Source organism: Sorex araneus, chromosome 2 (genome assembly GCF_027595985.1).
Source record: "Sorex araneus isolate mSorAra2 chromosome 2, mSorAra2.pri, whole genome shotgun sequence".
Lineage (NCBI taxonomy): Eukaryota > Metazoa > Chordata > Mammalia > Eulipotyphla > Soricidae > Sorex > Sorex araneus.
In genome coordinates, this window is record NC_073303.1 from 125,961,417 (window position 1) to 125,989,275 (window position 27,859).

The following is a 27,859-nucleotide window of genomic DNA, read 5'->3' on the forward strand; positions in this document are numbered from 1 at the left end:
AAATATTTGTTGAGTACATTGAAATTACACAATGTATTGTTATTTAATAAGTATATATAATATATAAATTATTTAATCTACTCCACATAATGCATTTAAGCACTTACATACATTGTATTAAAATAGCATACTTTACAAAGAATAACATCATATGATAACCTTTATATGGGGCTGGATCAATAGCATAGTGGGTAGGGTTCTTGCCTTGCGTGCAGCCAACCTGGATTTGACCCCCAGAGTTCCATGTGGTCTCCCAAACACCACCAGGAGTAATTCCTGATCACAGAGCCAGAAATAACCCCTTAGCATCACTGGATGTGGCCCCCAAATTTCTTTTAAAACTCTATGTGTACAATTTGTGTTTAGGAATATTTCTTGAATGCAAGGTTAGTACACAAAACTATAATTTATATTCCAAAAATATAATCTGAAAGGTTTAACCAAATAGCCTCATCACTAGTGAGGACGGAACAGCTATCTCAAAGTTATCACCTGTTTTTAATTCTTTCTACTTTTGCATATGTTTCCCCACTAATGCTCTGGCATCCTGGTAGATGTTTTCAGTTACCTGGACTCTAAGAATGTTATTAACTCTTAACACACCATTTGACTATTTGTAGAAAGGATTCCTGGTTTTCCCCTAATACTCAGATTGGTGGTTAGCAAAAAGTGCCTTCTCCTAAAACTCAGAATCCCTAACCTCTGACTCTACTTTCGCTCCCTGTAACTCTCATCATCTGTGACTTCTCTGTCTGTGTTAGAGCTTCCACCTGTGAACAGAGCATTCAGGGAAGGCCTAAGGGTCCTTCCTAAATGCTTAGTCCTAGGAGCTTTGGCATTCAGGAAGAACAGCAGCTCCAGGGCGTTTTAGCTACATTAGTCGAATGAGTGTTTCTGTGGAAAGGGCCGGTGGATCTCATGGCTGTGCTTTGATGCAGCAGTGGAACTAGAAGCTAATAGGTTTGTTTATGAAACAGGGGCTGTGAATAGTAATTGGAGATGTGATAAATGGTTTTAAAGCATTCAAATTAAAAAAAAAACACTGTAATCTTTTTTCATCATTATTTAAGAGACCCAGAGCATCTGTTCTATCTTATTTCACCTCCTGTTTTCATTTCTTGCTACTTCCAGTCTAATCCTGGCCCTTAAGTGAGGAACAACAAAGCCGTGAGGACATGAGCAGCTACCAATGACCCTCAATATGCCACAGACGCTGTGTCGACCTTGTGCACCACATAATCTCAGCTCATCTCACACACTCTAGCGGACAGATCACAGAATTTGTATCAGTCCATAGATGGATAAGTTAGGAGTCAGTCAGTTCGCGCCGACACAGAATTCAAGGCCAGGCAGCTGAGCTTGGTACTACTTCCCTGTAAGTAGTACCACACTCTAGTAGCGTGACTAATTATTAAATTAATCTAGTAGGATTTAATTTCAGGTATCACACACCCTTATCAAGGTAAAGCACTATTTTACTCAGGAAGAAACTAAAGAGCAGAATGCTAAAGTGATTTGGCTGAAATTCTATTAGTGGCAAAACAAATTTTATAGCAATTCCTCTGTCACTTGGATAAGATCCATTCCCGGAATAGCACAGTGTCTTCAAAGTTCAATTTACGATTCTGGATTCTAGAGAATACCAAGAATATCATCAATATGTAATGATTTAATAAATCTTTATAAAGACTTATAAAGATTTATAAAATCTTTACTTATATACCATTGGGTAAATTTAAGCATATAGTTTACCATGTCAAAAGAAATAATGTCAAAGAATATTAACCTATATTAGCAAATTCCAGCAGTGATCATATTTACAATATCTGAGGAGTGTCTACTAGACTTAAAATATATATATATGTACACACACACACACACACATATACATACACACATATTTGGGTCACACCCGGCAATGCACAGGGGTTACTCCTGTCTCATGCACTCAGGAATTAACTCCTGGCAGTGCTCAGGGGACTATATGGGATGCTGGGAATTGAACCCGGGTCAACCGCATGCAAGGCAAATGCCCTACCCGCTGTGCTATTGCTCCAGCCCCTTATAAAACATTTTTTGAATCACATAACATCATGTGGATCCCCTAATAAAATTAAGGGTGAAAGAGCAATGCCCTGGGCAGGTTCAAATGAAGTCAGCATTTTCTGGGCCACCCTCGTAAATAAGGGTTAGTGCCTACTGCATAAGGCCATGCTATTTCCTCTAGCGGATGACTCGTAAGTCACTGGAACAACATCACTAATGAAATACTTGACTAATTTTTACATTGACAAAAACGCACATTTCAATATATCTGAAAAAACCCTCCTGATACTGATTTTGGCAAAACAAAAATTTCAAGATGAAACTTGGCGAACACATATGACTTTCCCCCCCCATATAATTACATTAGTAAAAGGCTAAATAAGATAAATTTATATTTCATCCTAATAATGATAATATTTGTTTCAAGTAATCAAAAAATAGAAAACGATTTTTAAATAATCTGGACTAAGTCCAAAGCCCATATAACACTCAGTTTAAAATTACCTTAGTCCATGAGACCTCCTTCTCATACTGAAATGTTTTTAAAAGAATAGCAATATAATAAGATAAGACATTCTTATGAAGTTATTTTTTCTTAATGAAATCACATAAGCCTACACAGATTAAAGTAATTTCTTAAGTGGAAATGTATGTACTCTCTTCACTTTGTCATTTATTATTGTGAATTTAATTGAGAAGAAGTGGAAATTAAGAATTAAGAGGCTACACATACATAAATACAAACCAGTATTTTCTTGGATCTCTTTTTTGACAAAAAAAAAAAACCCAATCTGTTCAAAACTGGTTAGCACCAGATGGTGGGGGCTGGGCATAGGGAACTTGGGGGGAGTGGCCATAGGCACTTTGGTAGGAGTGAGGTGAGGTGATTCTTGTGTACCCCAGAGCACTGTAAACACATTATCTCCACTAAAATACATTAGAACATTATTTGAAAGGAAGTTATAGCAGGTATCTCTTTGTGAGGATGGCCCATGTTTATAAGACCCTCAGCTACCTAGTTTGGTTCTTATATAAGTGGGCATTCAGGTCCTGTTTTATTAAACTCTGTGATACCCTACCCCCAACAATATGAAGGCATGAAAACATTTCCGTGTCTCTCTGATTCTCCACGTGGCTAACCAGTCCATGAACTAAAAGATCCTGAGTACTTAATACATGGAAGGAACAACGCTATCTATCATCAATTCTGCCAGGGATTTTAGTTAGAATAAAGCTGGTGAGGGGTGAGTGAATATAGGCTGGCAAATTTGTATGTACAGAAGTAAAGATGGAATAAATACTGTCTGCACAAAGTACAACTGACAAGCAGGACTAAGTGGACTTAGAAAACATGGATGTGCCACCAAATACTGGCCTGGTTCGAGCGAGGCACCAGTGTCGCTGAGATGAGTAAGGGAGGATGTCTACTCTCCAAGAGCTTCAGAAAAGGTCTGTAGCCCCAGAAACACCCGCCAGGTGGCCCATGCAGCTCAAAGACATGTCAGATCAAATCTGGAAAGCCGTCTGCCTTCAGAAACAGTTGGGTGACGGGGAGGCAGGGCTCATTTTTCCCAACGATATTTTAAAGCTGAGTGCAATAGGAAAGAAATATTTCAGGAGCAAGCATTACAGACGCAAGGGTGCTTCCATTCAAAAGGAAGTGCTCTGGGAATATAATATTTAAGCTAGGCCTTGACGGCTCTGCGAGATGGTATCAGCACAGATTGAGGAGGACGGTCGAAAGATTCAAAAATAACCAGGAAAGGGGAAAGACAGGCAGTGGAGGGGGCGGGGTGCAAAACGGGGAGCAGGAGGCTGAACTGGAAGGCGCACACCTTCGTTGAGGCTGTTGTGTTATGTTCTGCACCTCCCATGGCAAGCAGGTCAGAAGGCCTCAGGGATTCTGACAAGCTCGATATTCCCAGTCCCTCTACCGAGCCCCAAATAAGAACAACGCAGGTTTTGTGAAGGAAGGACAAGGCAGGAGGACGGCAGTTACCGAATTCAGCAGGCAACGCATGGAAGGTCTTTGGGTAAAGGTAAAGGTAAAGCTGACGCCTCGCATCAGCTCCGGGATAATCGCTCTGTAGTGGTGCGTGCGCCCGGGAATAAGGGGACACAGATGGCAGCTCAGTAAGGCAATCCCGGGGGTCACAGCACCTTGACAAGGCCACGTGGCTGGACGTGGTGCTCGGTGAGGGGGATGGTTTCATTGGGGGGGGGGGATCATTGACAGTGTTTACTGAGCGCCAAGCACCAGGATTGCACTTGGCAGAAGTTCCTGTTCATCCCGACAAGAATGCCCTGCACAGGCCCATCAGATTCTCTACTGTCACAGAGTTACGAAAGCCTCAAGATGGCTCCTCTTACTCTTGTTTTACAGAGGAGGAAACGGAAGGGTAAAGGAGTTAGGAAACACGCCCAAGAATAGGGTTGGTTAAGTGGGGGAAGAGGCCCGGGGGCGCAGAGTGGCAGCCTGCTGAGGAAGCCAAGGGGGGAACCAAACAAGTGCCTCAGATGTCCCTATAAAAGGATGGCACTAAACATCACAGTAGCACTGTATCACTGTCATCCCGTTGCTCATCGATTTGCTCGAGCGGGCACCAGTAACATCTCCATTATGAGACTTGTTACTGTTTTTGGCACATCGAATACATCATGGGTAGCTTGCCAGGCTCTGCCGTGTGGGTGGGATACTCTCCGTAGCTTGCCAGGCTTTCCAAGAGGGACGGAGGACTAGAACCTGGGTCGGAGGAATCAAACCCGGGACGGCCATGTGCAAGCCAAACACCCTACCTGCTGTGCTATTGCTCCAGCCCGGAGCTAAACATAGAACCTGTATTTTCTGGAGTTACTGAGAGAATTGAGCTAATGCTCTGGGATTTGACCACTAGAATAAGAAGTGGACACTGAACGGCTCACAGAATCATCCTTCTTTTGAGTCCTCAGATACAAATTCCTACTCAGAGATGAGGCTTAGAGGTAGGGCTAGGGGCCAATTCCTGGTACTGCAAAAAAATAAAATTCCTGAAATTCTTAGACATATATTTTCATCCTCGAGCCATGTATTATTTCAGAGAAAATGCAATAAACCCATTCTATGAGAATCTTATTTCTATAAAGAAAACAGAAACACACTTTTATAGAAAAGCTAGGAACCTTTCCAGTTCATTTTACTAGTATGAAAATAAAAACCAAAGCCAGATTGTGCAAAGAAATCAACATTGAAAATAAAAAACAAAACCCCTGCTGCATCACAGTTTCTGCTCTGGAAGAGAAGAGTGGAAGCCGGCGAGGCGAGACAGTGGCCCACTGCACTCTCCTCTCGGCCCATCCAGCTGTTCCAAGTCACATGAGTCTAAAACCGCATGGTGGCAATGAGTTTTATGTACGGTGTTTGGCCTTTATTCCAGTACAACTATTAAGCACCCAAAGTAGATAAACTATGGTATGGAGTGGTACTGGACAATCAAGAAGGGCCAAGTGATCTGAAAGGTGATTTCTAGACACCTGGGGCTGACTCTGAGTGGACACTTCTGGTCAGCTGTGGCCTTCCCAGAGCTCTGACATGTATTAATCATCTGTTTTTCCACTTGTTGCTTTAAATACTAACCCAACACAGAAATACTTTCTTTAGCTGGCTTATAAAAATTATTCTATTTTGTTTACTAATCCTGTGATTAAATGCAAAGCTGAAGTGACAATGGTGGATCTTCAGAATGCTCTTCCCTGATGGCAGGCCAACTCTACTGGGCCTCTTTCTCCCTTGGGACCGGGCTGGGGGCTCTGCTGTCATCTAAGAGACCATTTTGATTACCCCCATCTACGCCAACTCCCGAATAAAGCCAAGTTACCTCTCAACAAATAGCATCACCCAACAGGAGAAAAGTAAGACGAAGGCAGGGAAAATCTGAGAGTCACAGAAACACGAGGCTTCCAGAAGTTAGAAAAGATGAAGTAATGGCTTCTTCCCGGGAACAAGAAGCTCTGCCAACACCTTCATTTCAGTTCTGTGCGACACTTGTGTGCCACAGATTTTCCTTTTGTTTGTTTGTGGGCCACACCCAGTGGTGTTCAGGAGTTACTCCCGGCTCTCTGGGCTGGGGCATTAAGCCTGCTGGGCATGGAGGACCATGTGGGATACCAGGAATTGAACCTAGGTCAGCCACGGGCTAGGCAAACGCCCTACCTGTTGTACTATCACTAAAGAACAGAAATGAACTTGTGGTGCCTTTAAGCCATCATAGCAGTCACTGGTTACAGCAGCAACAGAAAGTGAGTATGGTGGTATTGTGGATAACTTTGTAAATATAAAGTAAAAAACAAAATAAAAAGACCAAAAGCAGATCACACAGAACACAGACTCCACCCCTCTGCTCTCCATCCAAATAATGTCAAAATCTTATCAGTGGCATCACTCATTGCTCCTATACGAATACACTCAATTCCCCCTCCCCTTCCCCCAGTTTTCCCAATATTTTTTGAGTTTACTGGGGCAGATTTTCAGACTTTATGTAAATATGGTCCATACGAAGAGATAAACCTGGGTCAAAAATGAAACAGATGGGGCGTTAACTTCCAAAAGTTCTAGAAGACCTAAAATTAATGACTGCAAAATACTCTACTAAGTCACTGAAAGGAAGTCACTTAAAGGTATGACATGTATAACATAATTCTATGCAGAATTCATCTATACAATGAAGCTGAGAGAGTTTTAGACCCATTTCCTTTCAACTGGCTCAAATTTCAGGACAGAAAAGAGCCACTTCTGAGTTCTAGAAAGAAACTTCTAGTCTTTCATAGGGGGACTGAGACTTGACAATCCAAGACTACGAGTGACTGAATAGAAATGACCAGACTGAGGCTGCCTGTGTTTAGGAGAACTTAAACCCAACGACAGTCTACAATAACCTCAACAACTTTTCTGAAGGGGTGTAGTTGGGGCAGTTCTTGTCTAGAGGAGATTAAAAGTCACTGAGGAAAATGAAGAAAGGTATATAAAAACACTACATATATATTTTTTTTTATCAAGCAATTCTAATACTTAAAAAAAAATCAAACTGGAGCCAGAGAGATAGAACAGCAGGGAGAGTGCTTGCCTTGCCTGGCTTCCTCAGTACCCCAAGATGGTTCCTGGAGCCCTTCTAGGAATGATGCCTGAGTGCAGAGTCAGGAGGAAGCCCTGGGCATCACTAGGTGTGGCCCAAAAAGAAAAAAAAAACACCTATCTACATACTCTAAAATTCAATAGCACTTTAGCACTGTCGTCCCATTGTTCATCAACTTGCTCGAGCGGGCACCAGTAATGTCTCCATTGTGAGACTTGTTACTGTTTTTGGCATATCGAATATGCCACGGGTAGCTTGCCAGGCTCTGCCGTGCAGTCGAGATACTCTCAGTAGCTTGCCAGGCTCTCCGAGAGGGGCAGAGGAATCAAACCCGGGTTGGCCACATGCAAGGCAAACTTCCTATCCGCCATGCTATAGCTCCAGCCTAAAATTCAATAAAAGCTGAGAAATTTATTGGTATTTGCACCTTCTTTCTCTTGAGCTGTCAGCAAGAAAGCATCAAATATGAGCTAATTTAGAGCTGGTAGTCTGAACTTATGTGTTTGTTTTGTTCTGTTTTTGTAATTCTGGTCTTAAGTTTTATAAGTCTTTCATGTTTCCGTGTTGTATGAGCCCCTCAAGTGAATGCATTGAGGTGGTTGCTGGTTTGCCTCCTGTTCTCTAAAGCAGTGCTTAGGTTCCAGCCTGATTACTGGAATCATTTCCTGAGCTTCAAATGCTTTCCACACCCACCCCATCTCTATTCTGAGGTCAATCTGACCATGGTACACCATTATTTGAATCTTCAGTGGCTTACCATGGCCATGCAATAAAAAAAGGGAAAATTCCCAGAAGAACAATTAAGACCTTGTAGAAACTGGATTCATCCACCCCTCCCCCACTACTGTGTGTGTAAACCCACAGTGGGACCAGTCAGGCCAATGGACCACCTCCAACCACTTCCAACTCTTGTACTGATTGTAATTTTTTTCTTTGGTCTGGGAGGCCACACCTGGTTGTGTGCAGGACTTTCTTCTGACTCTGTGCCCCGGTACCACACCTGGTGGTGCTCGGGTGACCACATGCAGTGCTGGGACCGGCTGGGGTGGGTGACATGCAGGTGAGTGCCCAGCCCCGGCACGAGCTCTCTAGCTCTTCAATTGCTCTTTGAACCAATACACGGTTGGAGTGGGGTAGAGACAGGGACAGCCTGGCTCGCCTATTTCTGAACTCCGCGAATGTGGTCAGGTGAAAAGGCTTTCCACGGATTCAGTCTCTGTAGCTCAGTGGGAGAGGACGAGACTGAGGGAAACCTCGCGAGCACTGGGCCAAGGTGCACAGTGAGTGTTAGCTGGTGATATGGATCTGAGAACCTTCTTCAGGCACGGCACGGATGGGGGCTATACACTTTTCACAGCTTCCAACGTTGTGCTCCCAAGGGGCTGAGCATGTTTCTAAAAGATTAACCTGTAAATGATGAGATTCACCCCTTAAAATGTTCAGTTGGGTGGGCTCTGAAAGTTGAAGATGGCGCCAGCACTGATAAAGAGAAGACACAGAACATTTGCATTTCCTCAGCCCTTCTGAGCCTTCCAAAGGTGTAATTTCAGAAAGAAAGGTAGGAGTCACCTATAGTCCATCTGCCAAAGTCCAGGAATCTTAAAAAGTGTAGAAGAAAGATTGCTGGGTCGAAGCCTGGCTGTTTATTTTTCTATACTTCTATACTCTGTAAAGAGGGTTTTAAGTCATTTGCTGCCAAAAACCTTTGAAGAAGAGCCAGGATTCTCTGGAAATAAGCAATTTGAAAATGTATGAAATCTTAGATGAGAATTATATACATTCCCATGGCTCTGGTGCTAATATATTTTTTTAAAGTTGATTCTTTTATGCAATGGGAACTAAAAGCTTGGAAAGTTGCTTATTAGAAATGTACAAACTTTGAGATAGGAAACCAAGCAAAATTAGGATCCTTGGTCATTTCGAGCAGTCAGAACATTTGTCAGATGTTTAGCTAGGAAAGGTGACAATTTAGGAGAGGTAACAAAGGCAGAGTCTTTGTCACCAATTTAACTAGGAAAGGTTACAAGGAAAGAACCTATTTTAATAGGATATGATAATAAAATGACAATTTAACTAGGAAAGATAATAAAGGTAGAACCTATTTCAGTAGGCTATAATAATAAAATGACAGTTTAACTAGGAAAGGTAGCAAAGGTAGAACCTATTTTCCTGGGTCTTTTCTCTTTACATATAGGCATCCTTACAGGCCATTAGGAACAAGGCATCAAAATGTAGCACTTGGAATTCCAGGAAGATTTCAGAGAAAGGAAAGGCTACTCAGGGTCAGAATTCTGTCAGAAGGGACTGAATTCTGAGTCAGAAAGAAGCTTTATAATTTATCAGGGAAAAAAAGAAACACAGATACAGCAAGATGGATAGGAAGTGATGGGCCGGCCTCAAGGGATGAAGATTGCAGATAAAGATGGAACTAGAACTAACTGGGTTTTACCATCATGCTGTGGTCAACTTAACTGCAGTATTTTAAAAAGATGCTTCATGGGAGGTTAGGTATGTTTTCTGTAGCCGTTTATTCCTTTGATAGTTTTGTACAAAATACAGTAATAGCAAAACGTCCCAGGAAAAAAGCATATTTTGGTGAAACTAGTACTCACTTTAGGAACAGTGAAGAAACACAAAGTAAGACTGTATACTTATGATGGGTACAATGAGGCTCTCATGGGGTTTACGGGCAGGTACTAACCCAGTCTGGCCCAGGTTACCAAGTGAGTCAGTACCACAATCTGCAGGCAGAGGAGAGCCAAGAAGTGCCCACAGCAAGTGGGTAAGCGGAGGAGGAAGGCGGAGGGGAAGGAAGGGATGCTCCATTAGCTCTGGCGCTGTCCTCATTCCTCCCCGGGATGTGCACTGCGGGCATCAAAGGGCCCCACCTTCAGCTCCCCAATGATGTGGTTCTAGTCTTCACCCCGAAAGTATGGTTTTTATTTTGCTACAGAAGTTTTCTTTACTCTAAAACACTGCTCTGAGAGCGAGCATATGTTCCTCCTTACACACTCCCCCCATAAGTGGGCTTAATAAGATGATTACTTGCTATTCAGGAATAACAGAGTAATTACTACAGGCCAATGACTATTACCCAGGGCCATCCCGGCCCTCTCATCCTTCTGTTCAGACCATCTTTAAAAGGAAGTTTTTTTTTAAATAAAAAAAAATCAGAAAAATTGTAGTTTCTTGAGAACAATGGGTGATATTAGGAGTTACAGATATTTCAAATCCTAATGAAAATGATCTGATTCTATTATATATACATTTAAAAAAAGGGAAAATGTAACTATGACATTTATGTTGAAAGTTCGTAAACTGAACATGGGTCGAACTGAGAGGGCTGGTCTACAATGGGCCTGAACTTCAAAGCACACCTGGCTGTTCTCTAGTTCAACTATCTCCAACTCCTCCTAATTGCCGGGTAAAGCCTTCAGACTGGGACTCAAAGGACGCAGCATATGCTCGCCTGTTTCCTTCAAATCTGTCAATCAATTTCTTTCAGTGCTTTTGAAAATGATGGACATTTTCTAAGTCTATGAGCAGAAACTGTGCTGAAAAGTGCTAGAAAATGCTGGTGTCATTGAATTATGGAAACCATTTATTAATTCATATTCCAAGCATTTATCCAGCATCAAATTCTACTGTGTGCTAAGACTGATGAATTAAGGAGCCCATTTATTAATTCATATTTCAAGCATGTATTCGGCATCAAATTCTACTGTGTTTTACCGTCCGCACCAAAGAATACACAGCCACACAGGTAAGGACTGCATCAGATCTTGGGTAAGGTGTCGGACACCAGAAGCTTAAAGTGTATGTACTTCCTCCCCATGTTCAACCTAATGGCTACCGTTGGCCAAGTGTCACGCACATCTGCATCTGAGGATGATTTCATCTCACCATCTGGCTATCACTGAGTGTATGGGGTCTGTCCCTGTTTGTACTATCACCCAGTTACAAGTGGCAAGTCACTTCAATTGCTGATATTCTGAGGAGGCAAAGGAAGACGACAGGAGACTTCCCCAGAAGCCCGTAGAATGCTTCTTGCTAACTGTACCAAGGGGGTTGGACGATGATGTCAAACTGACTTCGGTCTCCAAGGGTATTCTTTATGTGACAGTGGTGGAGAACAAGCCAACGATCAAACAACTCCAGCCGGATGGTGTCTGAACATAATGGACCACAGGCAAGAGTGTCCCTATACGAAACCTTGTCCTTGCCTGAGCAGCGTGTCCATCTCTGGACCCAAAGCTGGGCGGGGCATCCAGAGTTCTTGGGAAAGAAAAATACCTTCTGTGCATTTTCTGTGAAATATAACTTCCCTGAATGAAGTGTGTGCTTCACCCACAGTTTCATAGTCAACCCTCTTCTAACATCCCTGCCCGCTGTTCCTTGGCATACAGCTCTGTCACCCTTTATCAGCAGTACCACGTTACCTACTCCAGAGGCGTGTGGCTCTGAACATGGCAATCACAGTTAAGAAAGAAAAATGAGGACAATTCATTCCAGGGAGGGCGCTCAGGCAAGTGTTCTATAACTGGGCTGCTCAGCTCCCAAGCGCCCCTCAGCAGTGGGCCATGCACGTGAAGACTCTGTGCGGGAGCTGGGTGTAGAGGGCTGCACTGCTTGACACCGTGGCAGAGACTTGTTATTCGTGGAATTTTAGTGGGTCAGAAACAGCAGTTCCTGGTGGGTTTGATGGTCTTTCCCAGATGGTGAATGGTACTAAGGAATTCACAATTGCCTTTGGGGTCATTTCTATTATCTTTGGAGCAATGTCTATTTCAGTTCCTTTGCCAATTAAAAAAAAAATCAGCTTGTCTTTTTTTATTGTTAAGGTCTCATAGTTATTTTAGTTCTCTTACTGGAGAGGTAACTGCAAATCTGGTTACCACTCTGGTCTTTTCACTTTCCTACTGATTTCCTTTGAAGCAAAAAAGTTGTTCATTTTGGTGAGACTCATTTTAACCTAACATTTTGCTGCTGATACTTACTTGTGCTACTGGCAGGAAGTGTTAAAAAAACACCAAACTTTTGGACCTGGAGAGACAGTACAGGGGGTAGGGCACTTGCCTTGCCCGTGACAGACTGGGTTTGCTCCCCGGATTACCACTGTGGTCCCCTGAGCCAGGAGTGATTCCTGAGTTCAGAGTCAGGAGCAATCCCTGAGCACTGCTGGGTGTGGTCCCCAAACAAAACAAGACCAAACCCACCAAATTGAAAATATGCCTGTCAAAAAGACAAGTGGGGGGGGGGTGGGCTAGGTGAGGGGAGGGAGCCTGGGACACCGAGGTGGCACTGGCACTTTCCAGCACTGTATGCCGCAACTCAACTATGAATAGCTCTGTAAAACAGAGTGCCTTAATTAAAAAAAAAATTAAATAACCAAACACGGCTTAGTCCAAGAGCATATAGATTTATACCTACAATTTCTGCTAAAAATTTTATATTGATTTTTACATTAGCACCCATAGCATTTTTTATCTTGTTTTATTTTGGCTTTTTGGGCCATACCTGGCAGTGCTCAGGAGTTACTACTGGCTCTGCACTCAGGAATTACTCCTAGCAGTGCTTGGAAGACCATATGGGATGCCAGGGATCGAACCCGGGTTGCCAAGTGCAAGGCAACGCCCTCCCCGCTGTACTATCGCTCCAGCCCCCATAGTGTTTAAGACTCTGACCAGCTGAGCTCTGTATTCCGTGGGGGAATGTCAGTCTTCACTCTCCCCCCTTCCATTCCCCGAGTAACTGCTGCCATGACCGCCTGTGTCCTGCCCTGGCTGTGCTGCCTGTACACACTTGGCTGAGCTCCCCGCGGGAGCCCCATGGCAGTGCCACTAAAACCGCAGCGCCGGGGATGGATGTCCAAGTCTCATGCTCCGAAGGCAGGAACTGGGCCCCTGAGCTATTTCTGGGACCAATCTTCCTTCACTCTTTTTTGTTTGCTGTACCGGGCCACACCTAGGAGCACTCGAGTGGCCGCACGTGGCAGTGCTTGGGGGACGAGGCGGTGCTGGGGCCCAGTGCCAAGTCTGCTGTGTGCCAAGCCCGTGCCCTGAGCTTCAGAGCTGTCTCCTGGCTGGGAGGTGCTACAGGGAATCTGCACTCTTGAATGTGAAGACCCAGTTGTCCCTGACTCGCTTATGGAAAAGTCCGCTCTTTAACCCACTAAACGGCCAAGGCTACCCTTGCTGAAACCCAACTGAAGTGTGAATCTTATTTCTAGTCTGCTGCTCTGATTGAGTCAGCAGTACGTTGCCTTGCGGACTGCTGGCTTTGTCGGAAGTGTTTTTATCAGGAGAGGTATTAGGTCTCCAACTGTGTTCTTTCCCAGGATTGTTCAGGTTGTTTGGGGTCTCCTGCATCTCATTGTGAAGTTTGGAATCAACCTATAAATTACTACAAACCAGCTGGCTGGGGTGCTTACTGTGATTTGGCTGGGTTTGCAAATGAACTTATGGGGTCTTGCTATCAGTAAGTTACTGATCTGTTGGTGTCTTTTCATTTATTTGTAGCTATTCAGATTTCTTTCAACAACAGTTTGTGTAGGGTAACATTGGTTTGCCCTTCCTCCCTGGCCGCTGGGGAGCTTGTGTTTGTTGATTGTCCCCCACCCTGTCAATTACCTTTGTCTCCTGACCAGACCTGACTTGTAAATATTGTCTTTCTCCTCTCCTTAATGCCCTTTGCATGGTTAGCAATTTCAGAGCAATTGCTTTTTGTATGGATACAGGAAGACAGTTAAAAAGACAAGCCTGTGGCTTGGGAGTTGATTGTCTCCAGATAATGTAACCCCTGGACATCTGCTCTCTCGACTTAAGTCTCAGTTGTCCTTACTTCCTAAATCCCCAAAAGCAGGGTCCCGATGAGGAAATGGTGGACCAGGGCAAGTAGTGAGCTATGAGTTACCCTGGTATCCAAATGGGCCGGGCCAAAGTGCCCTTATGTTTACCTATAAGAGCTTGGTTATGGACAAATTTTGTCATGATCCAAAAAGTAATAACTAGATTTGGACCCTGCTGGGGTTAGGAATGACTGATCCGGCCTGAGCACTGTAGTCTGAGTTTGTGGTGAGATGTCCCCAAGAGAGTCACCCTACAAGCCTAGAACTGTCTATTACTGCGCCCATTCAGAATGGTAAGTATTAGGAAGGAGAATGAAAGATGTTAATCAAGTTGCAGGTCTAAGGAGAGGAGAAACACACTTTATGGGTGTTATGCCCTCATGGGCTGCTGGTGGTCGGGAAGACTGGAAAAACATTTTGGTTGCCCTTCCTGTGGGGAGGTGTGGTTGCAGGGGTGTGGAGAGAGAAGAAAAAGTGCAGCTATGGGGTGAGAAAGGGGAAAGAGTGAAGGGGACACAGAGTGAGACAGAAGAAGAAGTTGAGTGAGACAGAATTTGAGGAAGACTGAGGAAGTGACAGAGAGAAGACGACACAAGGTTGCGAGAGTCAGAGTTAGAGGAGACGAAAGGAGTTGGGGAGCACTGTAGACCGAGTTAGAGAGGGTTGGAGAGAGCTGGGAAAAATGAGAGACTGAATAAACGGCAATTATTCAGCAACCAGCTTGGCCTCGTTCTTCCTTTGTCTGTCCAAGGTAACAGCCATCCTGGGTGGGGAAGTGGCTTGAGAGCACTAGACTTGGGCGGCGAGAGAGAGCCACCCGGAGAGTCTGTGAACATCCTTTAATGCGCAATCCCTGAGCGAAGGAGTTTACACAGCTCTGCGTGAGGGGTTTTCACAGCTCCTCAGTAGGAGTTTTTACAGCTGGCCTTCCTGGGTACGGGCCCGAACTACCAACTAAAGGCAAAGAAACTTCACAAGTTTGGAATTCTGAGAGTATGCTTTGCATTTCTTTTATTAAATGTCTTTCTGGATATTTCACTCTTTTTGGTATTCCTAGAAATGGAATTGTCTTAGTTTAGTTTTGAATTATTCTTAGTAAGCATATAGCAATATAATTTCTGTATATTGACCCTGTATCCTGCAATCTTCCTATTGGTTCCAAAAGTTGTGTGTGTGTATCCATGTGCACACGTATGCATTTCTTAGGATTTTCTATATTTAAGAACATGTCATCTACAGTTAGAGATAGATTTACATTTTTCTGCCCAATACAGATGTTTTTCATTTTTTTCTTGTCTAATTGTCCTAATAGAATCTATAGCACAATGTTGAAAAGAAGTGATGAAAGCATGTATCTCTTCTTCTTGATTTCAGAGATAAAGCATTCTATCTTTTAGCACCAAATATAATGATACCTGTGGACTCTTCATAGAATCCATTTATCACACTGAGGAAGTTCCCACCTATTCCTAGTCCTTTGGGGGTGTTTTATTCCAAATAAGTATTGGATTCTGTGAAATGTGTAATGTACTGAGATGACTGTGTGGTTTTCATTTTTACTTGATTTATATGGTAGCTGGCAGGAATCAATTTTCAGATGGTAAATGAACCTTGATTTCCTGGTAGATTCAAGAACCATACAGTCTAGCTGTATAGTTCTTTTTGTATGTTACTACGCTGCTAGAAGTTCATTTGGTACTTCTGCATTCATATTATTCACCTGCTAGCCTACAGTTTTCTGGTGATGCACATATACTTTCTGAGTGCTACATCAACTCCTTTACTAGAAAGTACAAGCCATAAAAACTTGCTATATTATCATTTCTACTGTGTTATCTAATCTATTGTTTTCCACTTTACCTATGATAAAACACACTTGTTTTATCTTCCATTACCTCCTGAGACAATTACTTTCTACTACCACACCAAACCTCCCCTAATGCTAGCAATTTACCTGTTTATCTATGACTGTTATTATTACCTGTTTATCAATGACATATTTAATTCCTAACCCCTATTGATTTAACCTTCTGATCTTAAGTGAGAGATGCACAAGAAAAAGTAAACAAATTTAAAGCTTAGCCGCTGCAGATATGTTTAGTTGGCTGTACATATACGCATAGACAGATGTAGACGTAGACACTAGTTGTGCATGTTGATCTGTAGAGACAGATCCAGCCCCGATTGTTTATGATTGGATCTCTTCCTTTCTGGGTCTATAAGCACTAGTACATGAAAGCAAAAGCTTTATCTGCTTTGCTTACTGTTCTCACTCTAGTCTACACTATAGTGTTCAGCAGTGAGCTGGAATCCAGTCCTCACTGCATTAAATAAACAGGCCCCTTTCCTCTCCTCTACCTGCTCACTTGCAACCCCTCTCTGAAGCATGAGCTCTCAGCACCTGCCATAAAGCCTTCTCAGCTTTCCTGGATACTTCTTCAGATCACTACCTTTCCATGGAGCGTATTGAACACTTCATTGTAGTCACTACTTTGTAGTTACCTACTTATGTTTCTTTGCCACACCCACCTATGCTCAGAGCTTATGCGGGGCACTGCTTGAGGGACCCTATGCAATATGGGAAATTAAACCCAGGTTGACTCTGCACGCAACAAGCGGCCCACCACTGTACTATCTCTCTGGCCCTCGAAGCAGATCAAATCAGACGATAAGGGCAGGGGCCCTGGTGCCCTATTAGCCATCTGACAGCTGCAGCCAGGACGCCTGGAAGGGCCAGCTCCCGGAGAACACTGCTGAGACTGCGCTAGAATGGTTGTCAGCTGTGCCATAAGGCTTGAGGGAAACAATGAATTCACAGGGTTTGGGTGAAGAAGTCAATTGCTGAAACCTGTCACTTGTTCTACTGAGGCACAGAAATGATTTTGGAGGAGTGCTCTGAAGCAGTGCGTGGGGGTCAGAGGCACTCCTGGCCATACTCTGCCAAACCAGCTGCTTGGCTCAGGCCCAACTAAAGCTCGGGCCCAGTGAAGTGTGCTGTCTGGGCCAGCGATGCAGAGTGACCAGGGCTATCCCCAGGGCACTTGGGCGCTCCCATGACTACCCCTGGGGGTGTTGAGGGACCGTGCAGTTAGGCCCATGTGCACTCCTTGATCGCTGAATCACCTGAGGTGGCGAATCTCCAGCCAGGAGGCCGTACTTCCTTCTTGGTACAAGCCTGTCAGAGGAAGATGATGCTACTCTAAATATTTACAAAAACAATGAGACGGGGCCGATGGCCCGGTGGGCCCGAGACGCTCTTCCCTGGGGGCCAGCGACAGCAGGCTGCTTCCATCTTTCCTCGCCCAGAGTTCAAGAGATTCCAGGCATTTCCCCTCTGGGCTGTGCGACAGGGCTGGGCCGAGTGAACAGGTATTTGACAGGATCCTCTGAGGGGAAACAGGTACTCAGCAGAGCAACACGGACAGGAAGGCACCACGCGCATATGCCCCCGTTCTCACTTCTCCCAGACACGCGTGCCTCCCGTGAGGAGTGCTCCCTCAGGCCACTCTGTCCAGATCCCCAGCACTTGCTGCTACGGGGCCCCAACCTGATTCCCGTTCTTGTTGTTTAACGTTCTGCTCCTCCAAGTGCTACCTGGGCACCAGCCAAGCCCCTTTCCCTCTTCTTCACGCTCAACTCTTCGACCAGACCTGAGACTGGTCAGATCTACCCCCAACTACACTTCAGTGTCGACCAAAGAACAATTTTGATTCCCCAAACAAGTGCAACTCCAAAAAAGACCACTTCCAAGATGAAAGAGTTATAATACTGTCGCCCAAACTCAGCCACCCCCGCCAGAAATACACAGAAACACAGCTCAGAACCCAGCAGATATTCCATTTCATAACAAACTTAGCACTTGTTGTCCTGTTGTTCATCAATTTGCTCGAGCAGGCACCAACAACATCTCCATTGTGAGACTTGTTACTGTTTTTGGCATATCAAATACACCATGGGTAGCTTGCCAGGCTCTGCAGTGCGGGTGGGATACTCGGTAGCTTACCAGGCTCTCCGAGAGGGACGCAGGAATCGAACCCAGGTCACCAAACGCCCTACCAGCTATGCTATCGTTCCAGTCCATGACAAACTTAAAAAAACATAAAATAAAAGGGTAGTGGGCATGTATACTAGATTCTACCCCTATACTGTTAAGCTGTTTCTATGTGTGAACTCAAAAGATTACTTTCATATTGGATAACTATGACGGCAATTTTACAGATTCATACTCATAGGAAAAACTGGAATTACTTGGAACCTTATATCTCTAATACTCTTTATTTAATCTCAAAACCCACTGGCACTTTTGTGTCAAATGTGTAGCTGCTCTAGAGGTAGAACTCTCCCAAATGGGAAGGGAAGAAAGAGGAAGTTTGGAAAAATAGGTCTGAGGTAAAAAGCAGAGGTGAAAAATGAACCAGTCAAGTACTAAGTAAAGCCACTGGTGGGAGTCCGGGGTGGTGTAAAGAGAAAGAGGAAAGATATAGAGATTTTTTAAAAAGCTGAACAAATAAATGTGGCAGTGATTAAAATCAAGAAAAACAAAGAGGACAGGAAATATAATCATATTATATTACTTCACTAAGCAATGAGCAATATTTATATAGTCTTTATAATGAAAACAGTTCCTATCAACTTAAAACATAATACAAAACTAGTAGGATGATGAGTGAGTATAAGGAGAGCGTGTAGATGGAATTTTCACCTACATCAAATACCACTTGAATAAGAAGCACTAAAGTGAGGGCATCAAGAGACAGGAGCCTGTTCATTCAGAAACAGGGAGACAAATACCAGAAAGACATCTGAAAAGTAGACTTAACAGTGGCTGAACTGGATGAAGCAGCAGTATCACGGGGTGATACTATTTCAACTAAGTTTAGCAATATCTTCCTATTAAAGTTCACATATGACTTTAATAAAAAATATTAAATTCTAAACAACTAACCATGTTAAATTAACAGATGAGTTTTGTATCTTAGCTATATTATTCACGATTTTTGCAGATGTCAGACAGATCACTCAGCTCTTAAATTCTCAGTTTGAATCATTAGCACTTTAAAATTTTCAAAGACTCTTTCTCCCGCTCAGATGAGGCCCAGGGCAAGTATGCTAAGCCACCTCTTCAGCCTGCTCAGGAAGGTCCTGGCTGAGGCAGCCCTGAGCACCGGGAGGCCTTCCCAGTAACATTCAGCAGTGGTGGCCCCTGCAGAAAGCCTGGCTGTGCAGAAGGTGGCATCACTTGGTGTTTGGTGTTTGTAAACACACTGCACGATGTTAGCACAAAACCAGAATCACCCAACAATGCATTTCTTTAAAAAAAAAAAAAAAAGAAAAGAAAAATTGTGAAGTGATGCAGAGAGTCTCTTGCCTGCACACCTGGCTGTTTTCCCCGGGGCCCCTCGGAGGGGATGGGCTCCAGCTTCCTTCCCCGCCCTGAGCAGAGTTCCTGGCAGCCGAAGACCTCCGGAACCTAGCCACTGCCATGCTCAAGGCCCCTCTCCACACGTTCGGACAAGCCTCACGCATGAAGGTACCAACAGAGGAACCCAGGTGTGCAAGACCCAGGGCTGAGACCTCCAAGCCTGCTCGGATCGGGACTGGGCCTCCTCCTCCCAGATTTCCCATTTCCCAGTAGCTTGGCGGTCACACTCAGGGACTGTCTCTGCCGCCGTGTAATCTGAACCACGGCCAGCATCCAGACTTAAAAGTAAGCTCCCGGAAGCAAAGCGGCCACATGATATCTTATAGCCTACTTCTCCTCTGGGAGAACCTGGCAAACTACCGGGAATTTCCTGCCCACATGGGAGAGCCTCGGAAAATCCTCATGGTGTATTAATATGCCAAAACCAGTAACAAGCTGGGTCTCATTCTCCTGACCCTGAAAGAGCTTCCACTGCAGCATCATTGGGAAGGACGAGTAAAGAGAGGCTTTTAAAATCTCAGGCCTAGGACAAATGGAGACATTACTGAGACTGCTCGAGAAATTCGATGATCAACAGGATGATCATGATGCATAATTGTGCAAAAGGTAAGAAATGGGAAGAAAAGTACACAGAGTGTCACTCAAGACATCACATCATATCTTCACAGACAGCATGACTGTCTAAGAATAACAGAAAGAGTTGACATGAAAACTCCTGGAACTCGTAACTGGAGAGTATTGCAAGGCTGTTATAAAAAAGTCATCTGCTTTCCTATATTCCAACAGTGAACATGTGGAATCTGAAATTTTAAATATTATTATTTACATTAGTGCACCAAAAAGTTAGTTGGGGATAAATCAAACATCTAGAAAAGACAAACTACACAACTTCGGTGAACAAAACCAAAAAACTGACTAGCGACAGTGCCAGCTTATAATGGCCTCAGAGGACTGGGCAGCACTGGGGGATGTGAGAGATCACTGCCAGGGCTGAACTCAGGCGCCAACTAGCAACATGCAGCTGGAACCTCTCTGGGGACATGGGCAGCAGCAGGAAGTAGCGGTCCTGGGGGCCACCAACAAGAGAGTGGCCACTGTCGGCACAGTGGCCAGAAATGACAATGCTTCAGGATCAAAGAGATTTTGTATTCACTAACTGGGGAGTTTAAATAGGCCAGGGTAAGCTATGATGCACTCTGGGGGGAAAGGGGCCTCCTGTGCAGTGTCCAGAGGGCCTGGGGCCCATGGATGTGCAGCTGCTCAGACCCCACGATGCTGCAAATTCCCTGATCCATCCAGGCAGTGCTCAGGGGCCTTTAAGGCTGTATTCCATGACACTTGCGGGTTCCAGTGGTGTCAGAGATTATGGCTGCATGCAAGGTGTGTGCCACAATCCATGTACTGTCAGATACCCATAAAGATATTCTTAACTTAAAGGATTTTCATCTTAGAAGGACTGGGGAGGATATAACTTTATCACATGTCAAGTAAGACTGTAAATGGAGAGACAGTCCAGGTTCCTGCACAGGAAGAGTCAGGAAGACTCACTATTGTCAAGACGTCATTTCTTATCAAAGTGATCTATGGATTCAACTCAATCTTAGTCAAAACGAAATGCATTACTGCACAGATACTAATGAACTAATTCCAAAAATTTATGTAAGAGGAAAAACTCCAGATCAACAAACACAGCACTGAAGGAGAAAAAAATTCCTGAGGACAAATGTGCTAGCCATCAACAATTAGTGAGAGAGAGAGAGAGAGAGAGAGAGAGAGAGAGAGAGAGAGAGAGAGAGAGAGAGAGAGAGAGAGAGACAGAGAGAGACAGAGAGAGAGACAGAGAGAGAGAGAAAGAGAGAGAGAAAGAGAGAGCGAGAGAGAAAAGTACTGGCTAAAGAGGAGCCAAATAAAATAATGTAAAACAGGAATGGGCCCAAAATAGGCCCCATAACTATATTCAGCTGATCGCTTGATGAGAGAGCAAAGGGAGCACAACGGACAAAGTTAGCCTCTTACTGAATGGTACACGAACATTCTGACATCACATAAAAAAAAATCTACACACAAGACTTGCCCCTTCACAAAAGCTAACTTCTTTGAATAAAATATTTTGTAGTAGGCCGAATGCTATTTTGTGACATAAAGACAGGGAGGGATCTTCAGCGCATGCTACTAAGTGAAAGAAGCCCACCCTACAGGGTAGATACAGTACTGCCACTACCTGACAGCTGACAGAAGCAGCACTGTGGAGGCAGAAAGATCAGAGGTGGTCCAGGGTAGAGCTGGGGCAAGAATTTAGGGCAGAGAAAACCCACCAGCTTCTGCACTGAGTGATACATCATTAGAGGCTTGTCCACGCTTGCTGACATATGACACCAAGAGCAAACCCCAAGGTAAACTCTGGATTCGGACAACCTGATGTATCAAAGCCAGCTCATCCTTAAGAAAAAAAAAAAGCATCATTCTTGCCGACATCACCCTTTACCCCAGTGTTTGGAGAGAACAGAGAAGGAAAGAGAACAGAGGAGAGAACAGAGAAGGAAAGAGAACAGAGAAGGAAAGGAACCAAGAAAGAAGAAGAGAATGGGAAGCAAAGGTTGAAAAAGGACGTCACAAAACTGGAGACACGAGATCTGAGCTGCAGCCACCGGAACTCTGTAATACACCTGTCAAGCTGGCGGGTGGAGATGGGGTGGGGGTCGGGGCGGGGAGGGAATCTGGGAACACAGGTGGAGGGAAGTTGACACTGGCTACAACTCAACTCTCAATAGTTTTATAAACCACAGTTCTTTAATATATATTTTTTAAATGCATCGTTTTGGTGAGTGATAGTGATAAACGGCTTTGCCTGTGTAGGATCAGAAATTTCAGTACCTGGCTTTCAATTTTTTTTTTTTAAATATAAGACCTAAAATTACTTGGGAAAAACAAAGTCTTAAAAATATAACTCTGGTCAAGAATTTTTTAAAGACAAAGACAGGGTCATGGAGCTCATGCAAAGTTGAATGGAAAATATGCTTCGCATGTGAAAGCCCTGGGTTTGAATCCAAGCCCTGGGTTTGAGGGCTCAGCACAGACCCCTAAGCACTGAGTTGGGGAAACTCCCGAGCACTGCCAAGTATGACCCTCCCAAACCCCAAAAGGTAACTTTAAATGAAAGATAAATACCAGAGTGTGGCCGTTTTAAGGAAGCCAGTCCTTCACAAATACACTGTGAATTAAGTGAAGCATTGTGTTTAAAGGCTCTTCACAGGGAAAGGTCACGCCACCAGATATACATTGCATTAATAATTTATTCCTTTTCCATAAGAACAATTGGGGGCTAACCCTGTGGTGTTTGGGGGTCCATGATTGCCCCGGAGGATGAGAGTGTAGGCTCCCTCGGGCAGCATGCATGCTCCAGCCCCTGCACCCATTCCAGCCCCGGCCTTCCTAAGAGGCGAGAGTGGGAGGGGAGTCTCGGCTCACGGGAATCTCTCCTCCCCTTGCGCCGCTCTCGGCGGTGCTTGGTCCAGAGAGTGGGTGTCCTGGTGGGTCTGTACAGGCCATATTGGGGGTCCAACTCGGGGCTTATAACCAGGCCCCTGCCTGAGCTCTCAAATGCTGGAAATGTCCACATCTAACTCAGGGAGGCTGGACAGGGTCAAACTGTACTCCCTCAGAGAGTCTATATTTTTCTGGGAAAATACCCATAAAACTTACCATTTTAATTACTAAGTATTGTCTGGGCTGTTAGTATTTTCAAGAAGGAACGAAAGGCCACAAATACATATTCAAATAGCAAAAACAAACAAACTAAAAGAGCCTCAGTCATTAATGTCATACCAGGGATGATTTAAGATTTAGATCCAGGGCTGCTGGTGATCTAATTTTGTGTGTCCCTTTGTTTGCTGAAATCAGATCTCGGTAACAGTTATTAGCGATGCAGGGCAGTAGCAATCCATTCGCTAAGTTGGGTAAATTCCTGAAACAGATCTATCATGAAACAGATCTCACTAATGGGAGAGATTCATTAAAGTGGCAAAAAAAACCCCAGAGGAATTAAAATACTATTCCAGAATCACTCCAAAGGCATTAAGCAATCAAGCCATGGGGAAATACTTCTGTTTATTTAATGTTTAATACATTAAGATGATTATTTTAGGTTGGACGAAGAGTACTGGGGTTAAGGTGCTGGCCGGGCAGGGAGCCGACCCTGGTTTTCTCAAGGGGATGGCTCTGGTCCGGGAACTGTGAGGAGGGATGCCTGAGTGTAGAGCAGGAGTGACCCTGGAGCACTACCGGGCAGGGCTCCCCCTGCCCCCTCCCCCAGGTTTATCTCCCTGTCGCATAATTCTATTCCTAAGCTAACATAGAACTATGGTTCTTTTTAAAAATCCAACAAGCAAACGAAATCATAAACGGGGAAAAGCAAAATGACCCACTTTGAGAAACTTGACTTAAAGATGTTTAGAACTTTATCGCAGTAAAAAAAAAATAGCTCTTTGAACAGAAACAGAACAAGAGATAAACCGAAGAGTTACACGAACTCTGAGAGGCCTAAGAGGCCTCTGCCGGAAGGCCTGACTGGCGAGTCCCGGAGAGGCGCACCTTTCAGGAGGTGCCTCTAACCCCACCCGGGCAACAACATGCCCATCTCCCAGGTGGCAGCAACAGATAGGTGGGAAAAATCCAGAGCCCACTTTCAGACAATCCCCAGGAAAGGGCCTAGCTACCCTGGGCTTCCAGAAAGCCCTCTGCCTTTCTCGCCTCTGGATAAGCAGAACGCAGAACCTTTTCAAGGCTCCCGACAAGTTTAAAAGCAGTGTCTTCTTTATAGATAAATGCTTTCTTCACCTGAAAACCAACAAAACCCACAAAACTTCTTAAAATACAGATATAATTACAGAAGTTCGAGAACAAAGGGCAAAGCAAAGGTATCTGGAGAAGCATCTAACTGGCAGCTTGCTTCCTTTCCTGCTGACAAGCTTTGTGGTTACAAAGCCGGCTTCCAAAGAACACTGGATCAACATGAAAATTCTAGGCATGCATTCAACTTTTATGATTGTATCCATACTGAGCACGGGAAGAGAATAGTCTAGAAGTCATATACTGAAGAGATTCCCACAGTCCTCTTGCAAAATTCGCTTCCAAGAGGGGCCCTCTGCCTGTCCTGTATCCGAGCAAGGGAACATTGTACGGAGTCTCTCGCCTTATACCAAACAAACCATAGCGGGGTAATAATACATCTTTAGGGGGCAGAGGCTTTTCTGAGGCGAGGCCACAACAACGCTGCTAAAGATGCATGAAAAAGAGTAGGATGAGACCAAATGCATTTCAAAAACAAAATAACACCAACTGAACATTATTTATGACTCGACTTTGAAGGAAATTCAATAAAGAGTAACGAGCAGAGATCATTGAGTCAGAGTTTCCCCATTCTCCTGTAAAGGCAGCAGACATGTTACTAAGATCAGGTGACAGTTACCTCTGTGGTCTGGCTGGCTGGCTCCAGGCCCGTCAGATTTGCTACTATTAACTGATGCAAGAGCTGAACTTGGGCCACGCTGAGGAAGAAGTCCAGGTTCGTGGTTATATTCACTTCCAAGGAGTGGCCACACACCAAAATCTCCTGCAGGAAAAAAAGGTTGAATCCAGATGAAAACCATGATAGCCATTAGATGCTAATTTATCATTCTTACTTATTTGACCTTTATTATTTTGATTATGTCTCCCGGGACTAAAGTTCGGATGTTAATGGAAGTAGCAGTAATGGTGAGCAGAGCAACTTGACAGAATGTAATGGATTAATTTAATAAACATTTATGAGGGCCTGCTGTGCACCAGGCCCTTTGCTAGCAATAAACTAACAATACAACTTTTTCATCTTTTCACATACATTTGCTTTTTCATAACTCAAACGACGATCCGTTTCAAATGGCAAGAAATGATCTACTTCTCCAGCAAACTCTTGACGATTCATTCCAACCAACAAATAATTACAGAGCATTGCCTAAGCACCAAGCTTAGAGAACTGGGGATATCCCCCAAATAAGGCTGGCCTTGAAGGACAACCTGCTTTGGGGGCGGATACACTGTTTGGTGGACAGATGTAAACGGCAACTGGAGCCAGACCAGCACATTCACAAGCGGTATGGTCGGAGAACTCTCCAAAGGACACACTCTGCATGATTTATAACAGGGGAGAGTGCTGAAGCCAAAGACAGCCAGACTAATTAATTCCCCTTCTTCAAACTGCTAAACTCTTGGCAGCATTAGGCAGATGTCCACTGCTTAATTGGTGCTGCTCTGTACAACTGAGTCACTTGAAGGCTCATTGTTGGAAAACTCGTCAGAGAAGAAAAACAGAAATGAAAAACAACCCAGAAGCTTCACTTAATAAGCAGAAGTTCTGCCTCTTATCATGAGAGGCATGTGGACAATGTTCAAATGCTCGAGACGTCCAACAAGCTTTCTCCTGATTAGTGTCATCCAAGGGAACAGATTTAAGAAGAACTGTAAGTGGTCCAAATGCAAACGAGGCAGCTTAAAGGAGCTTTTAATAAAGCCACCAGGAATGGCGTGTCGGAAATGGTTAATCTCTGTGAGTTAGTAACTTCCCCCTCCTGAATTCCCTGTATTTCTCATGACTGATAGAATTCTTGTATTATGTCTCAAGTAATGATGCAAAGGGATATAAAGAGGCCCCCTGTGCTGTGCTGGAGGGGTAATGGTACTTCAGTAGTGGGGTGAGAATGTTAATATTCCACCCCTAGAAAGTATAAACATTTGCATGCTTCAGAACCAGTTACCTTAATATTTTTTTTTAAAAAAGCATATGTATTCAGATTAGTTGATTATCGAATAGATACATAATTTTTTGTTAGTTTTAATTTTGGGCCACACCTGCTGGTGTTCAGTGCTTTGTCCCAGCCCTGTGCTCAGGGGATCAGATGAGCTGCCAGGGATCAAAACCAGGTTGGCAGCATGCAGTGCCAATGCCCTAATTGCAGCACTATCTCTCCAGCTCCAACATACAAATTGCCAGCTATAATATTTCCCTGGGGGATGAGAATTTTACTAAACACATCTAGGATCTATCACAATCGCTACCTACTATAAAAATTTGCAAATAATGTAAATTTATTATTAGTAAGATAAAAAATACAATTGGTAGAATGTGCAGATAACACTGCAAAAAACAAGAATAATTCTATTGCTATAAAACATTAGCCTATTTTCAAATGATCTCTTGATCAATTGGATACTCAACAGAATCTAGAAGGCAGGGCAGGGAGACACCTCAAAGGCTGGAGGGAGTCCAAGGCAAGGTCCCTGAGCACTGCGTGATCCCTGGGACATGGTGGGGAGTAGTGCCCCCCTTCCCAAACAATATGAAGGGCAACTAATATAGGTCCAAGAACACAGATAAATAATTTGAGTGGCTGAAGAACACAATCTTTAGTATGAAGCTGAGTTGGCAGAAGTAGGTTTTCTATTTATTTTTTCAGTTTGGGGCCACACCCAGCAATGCTCAGGGGTTACTCCTGGCAGTGTTTGGGGGTCCATATGGGATGCCAGGGATAGAACAGAGCATAGGTTGGTCCTGCGTTCTCTGCTGTATTGTTACCTTTAAATGTAGATCTGATACCAGCTTTATACTTTTTTCACCTGGAAACAGGAACTTTTCAGTAAAGATCACAATCAGAAGAGGCATTAATGAATGATATTTTGTTAAACACTTTGACATGTTACTTCTGTTTATGAATTTCATGATGGAATATCAGTATTTGGGGCTGTACGCAGACTACTTTCAGGACTAGAGAGACAGCTCAAGCGGCTGTGTCTGTGCCCTGCATGCAGAAGGCCTGTGCTCAGGTCCCAGCACCAATGGTCCCCTGAGCACTGTTAGGAGCAACTCCTGAGCACTGAGCCAGGAGAAGCCCCAAGAACCACTGGGTGTGTCCCTCCTCCCCCACCCAAAAGAAAGAACTAAAGTATTTTCAGGGGAAAAAAACATTTATAATTCAGAGTGATTATATTTCATTTTTGTAAGCCAAATAGGAAATAAAGTCAGCATTAAAATGATTTCAATGTGTGTCATGATTCATATTTTCACAGCAGCATTGGTATAAAAACAAGGTACCACAAGAGGAGTTCCGTGTATTTTAAATCAACTGAGTTACTAAGTAACTCTAAGATATTAGTAGACATAGTTAACTTTTACCAAACACCTTTTGTGGGTATATAAGAAACCGTGCCTAATTCTGGTTTTCCCTTGGGGACTACCATAAATACCAAATGGTTTTTATGAAACTAGAAGAAGGAAAGTAAAGTTTCATTGATCTGGATTACTTCACTTAATCTACAACTATTTTTTTCCCTAAGCCTTTCTTAACAACTGCCTATGACCTTGCTGAATGACCACACATTTCTACGAAGAACTGTTTTTTAATG

The 27,859-nt window shown here is 43.8% G+C and overlaps 1 protein-coding gene across 5 annotated transcripts in view; it reads right to left on the minus strand.

Moving 5' to 3' along the window:
- Nucleotides 1-27,859, minus strand: part of VPS13B (vacuolar protein sorting 13 homolog B) — a 645,914-nt gene that overhangs the window by 202,185 nt on the left and 415,870 nt on the right. For all 5 annotated transcript variants that reach the window (XM_055125276.1, XM_055125277.1, XM_055125278.1 and 2 more), the window contains exon 32: nt 24,891-25,034. In XM_055125276.1, the coding sequence (XP_054981251.1) occupies nt 24,891-25,034 (144 nt within the window). The remainder of the gene's footprint in view (nt 1-24,890; nt 25,035-27,859) is intronic.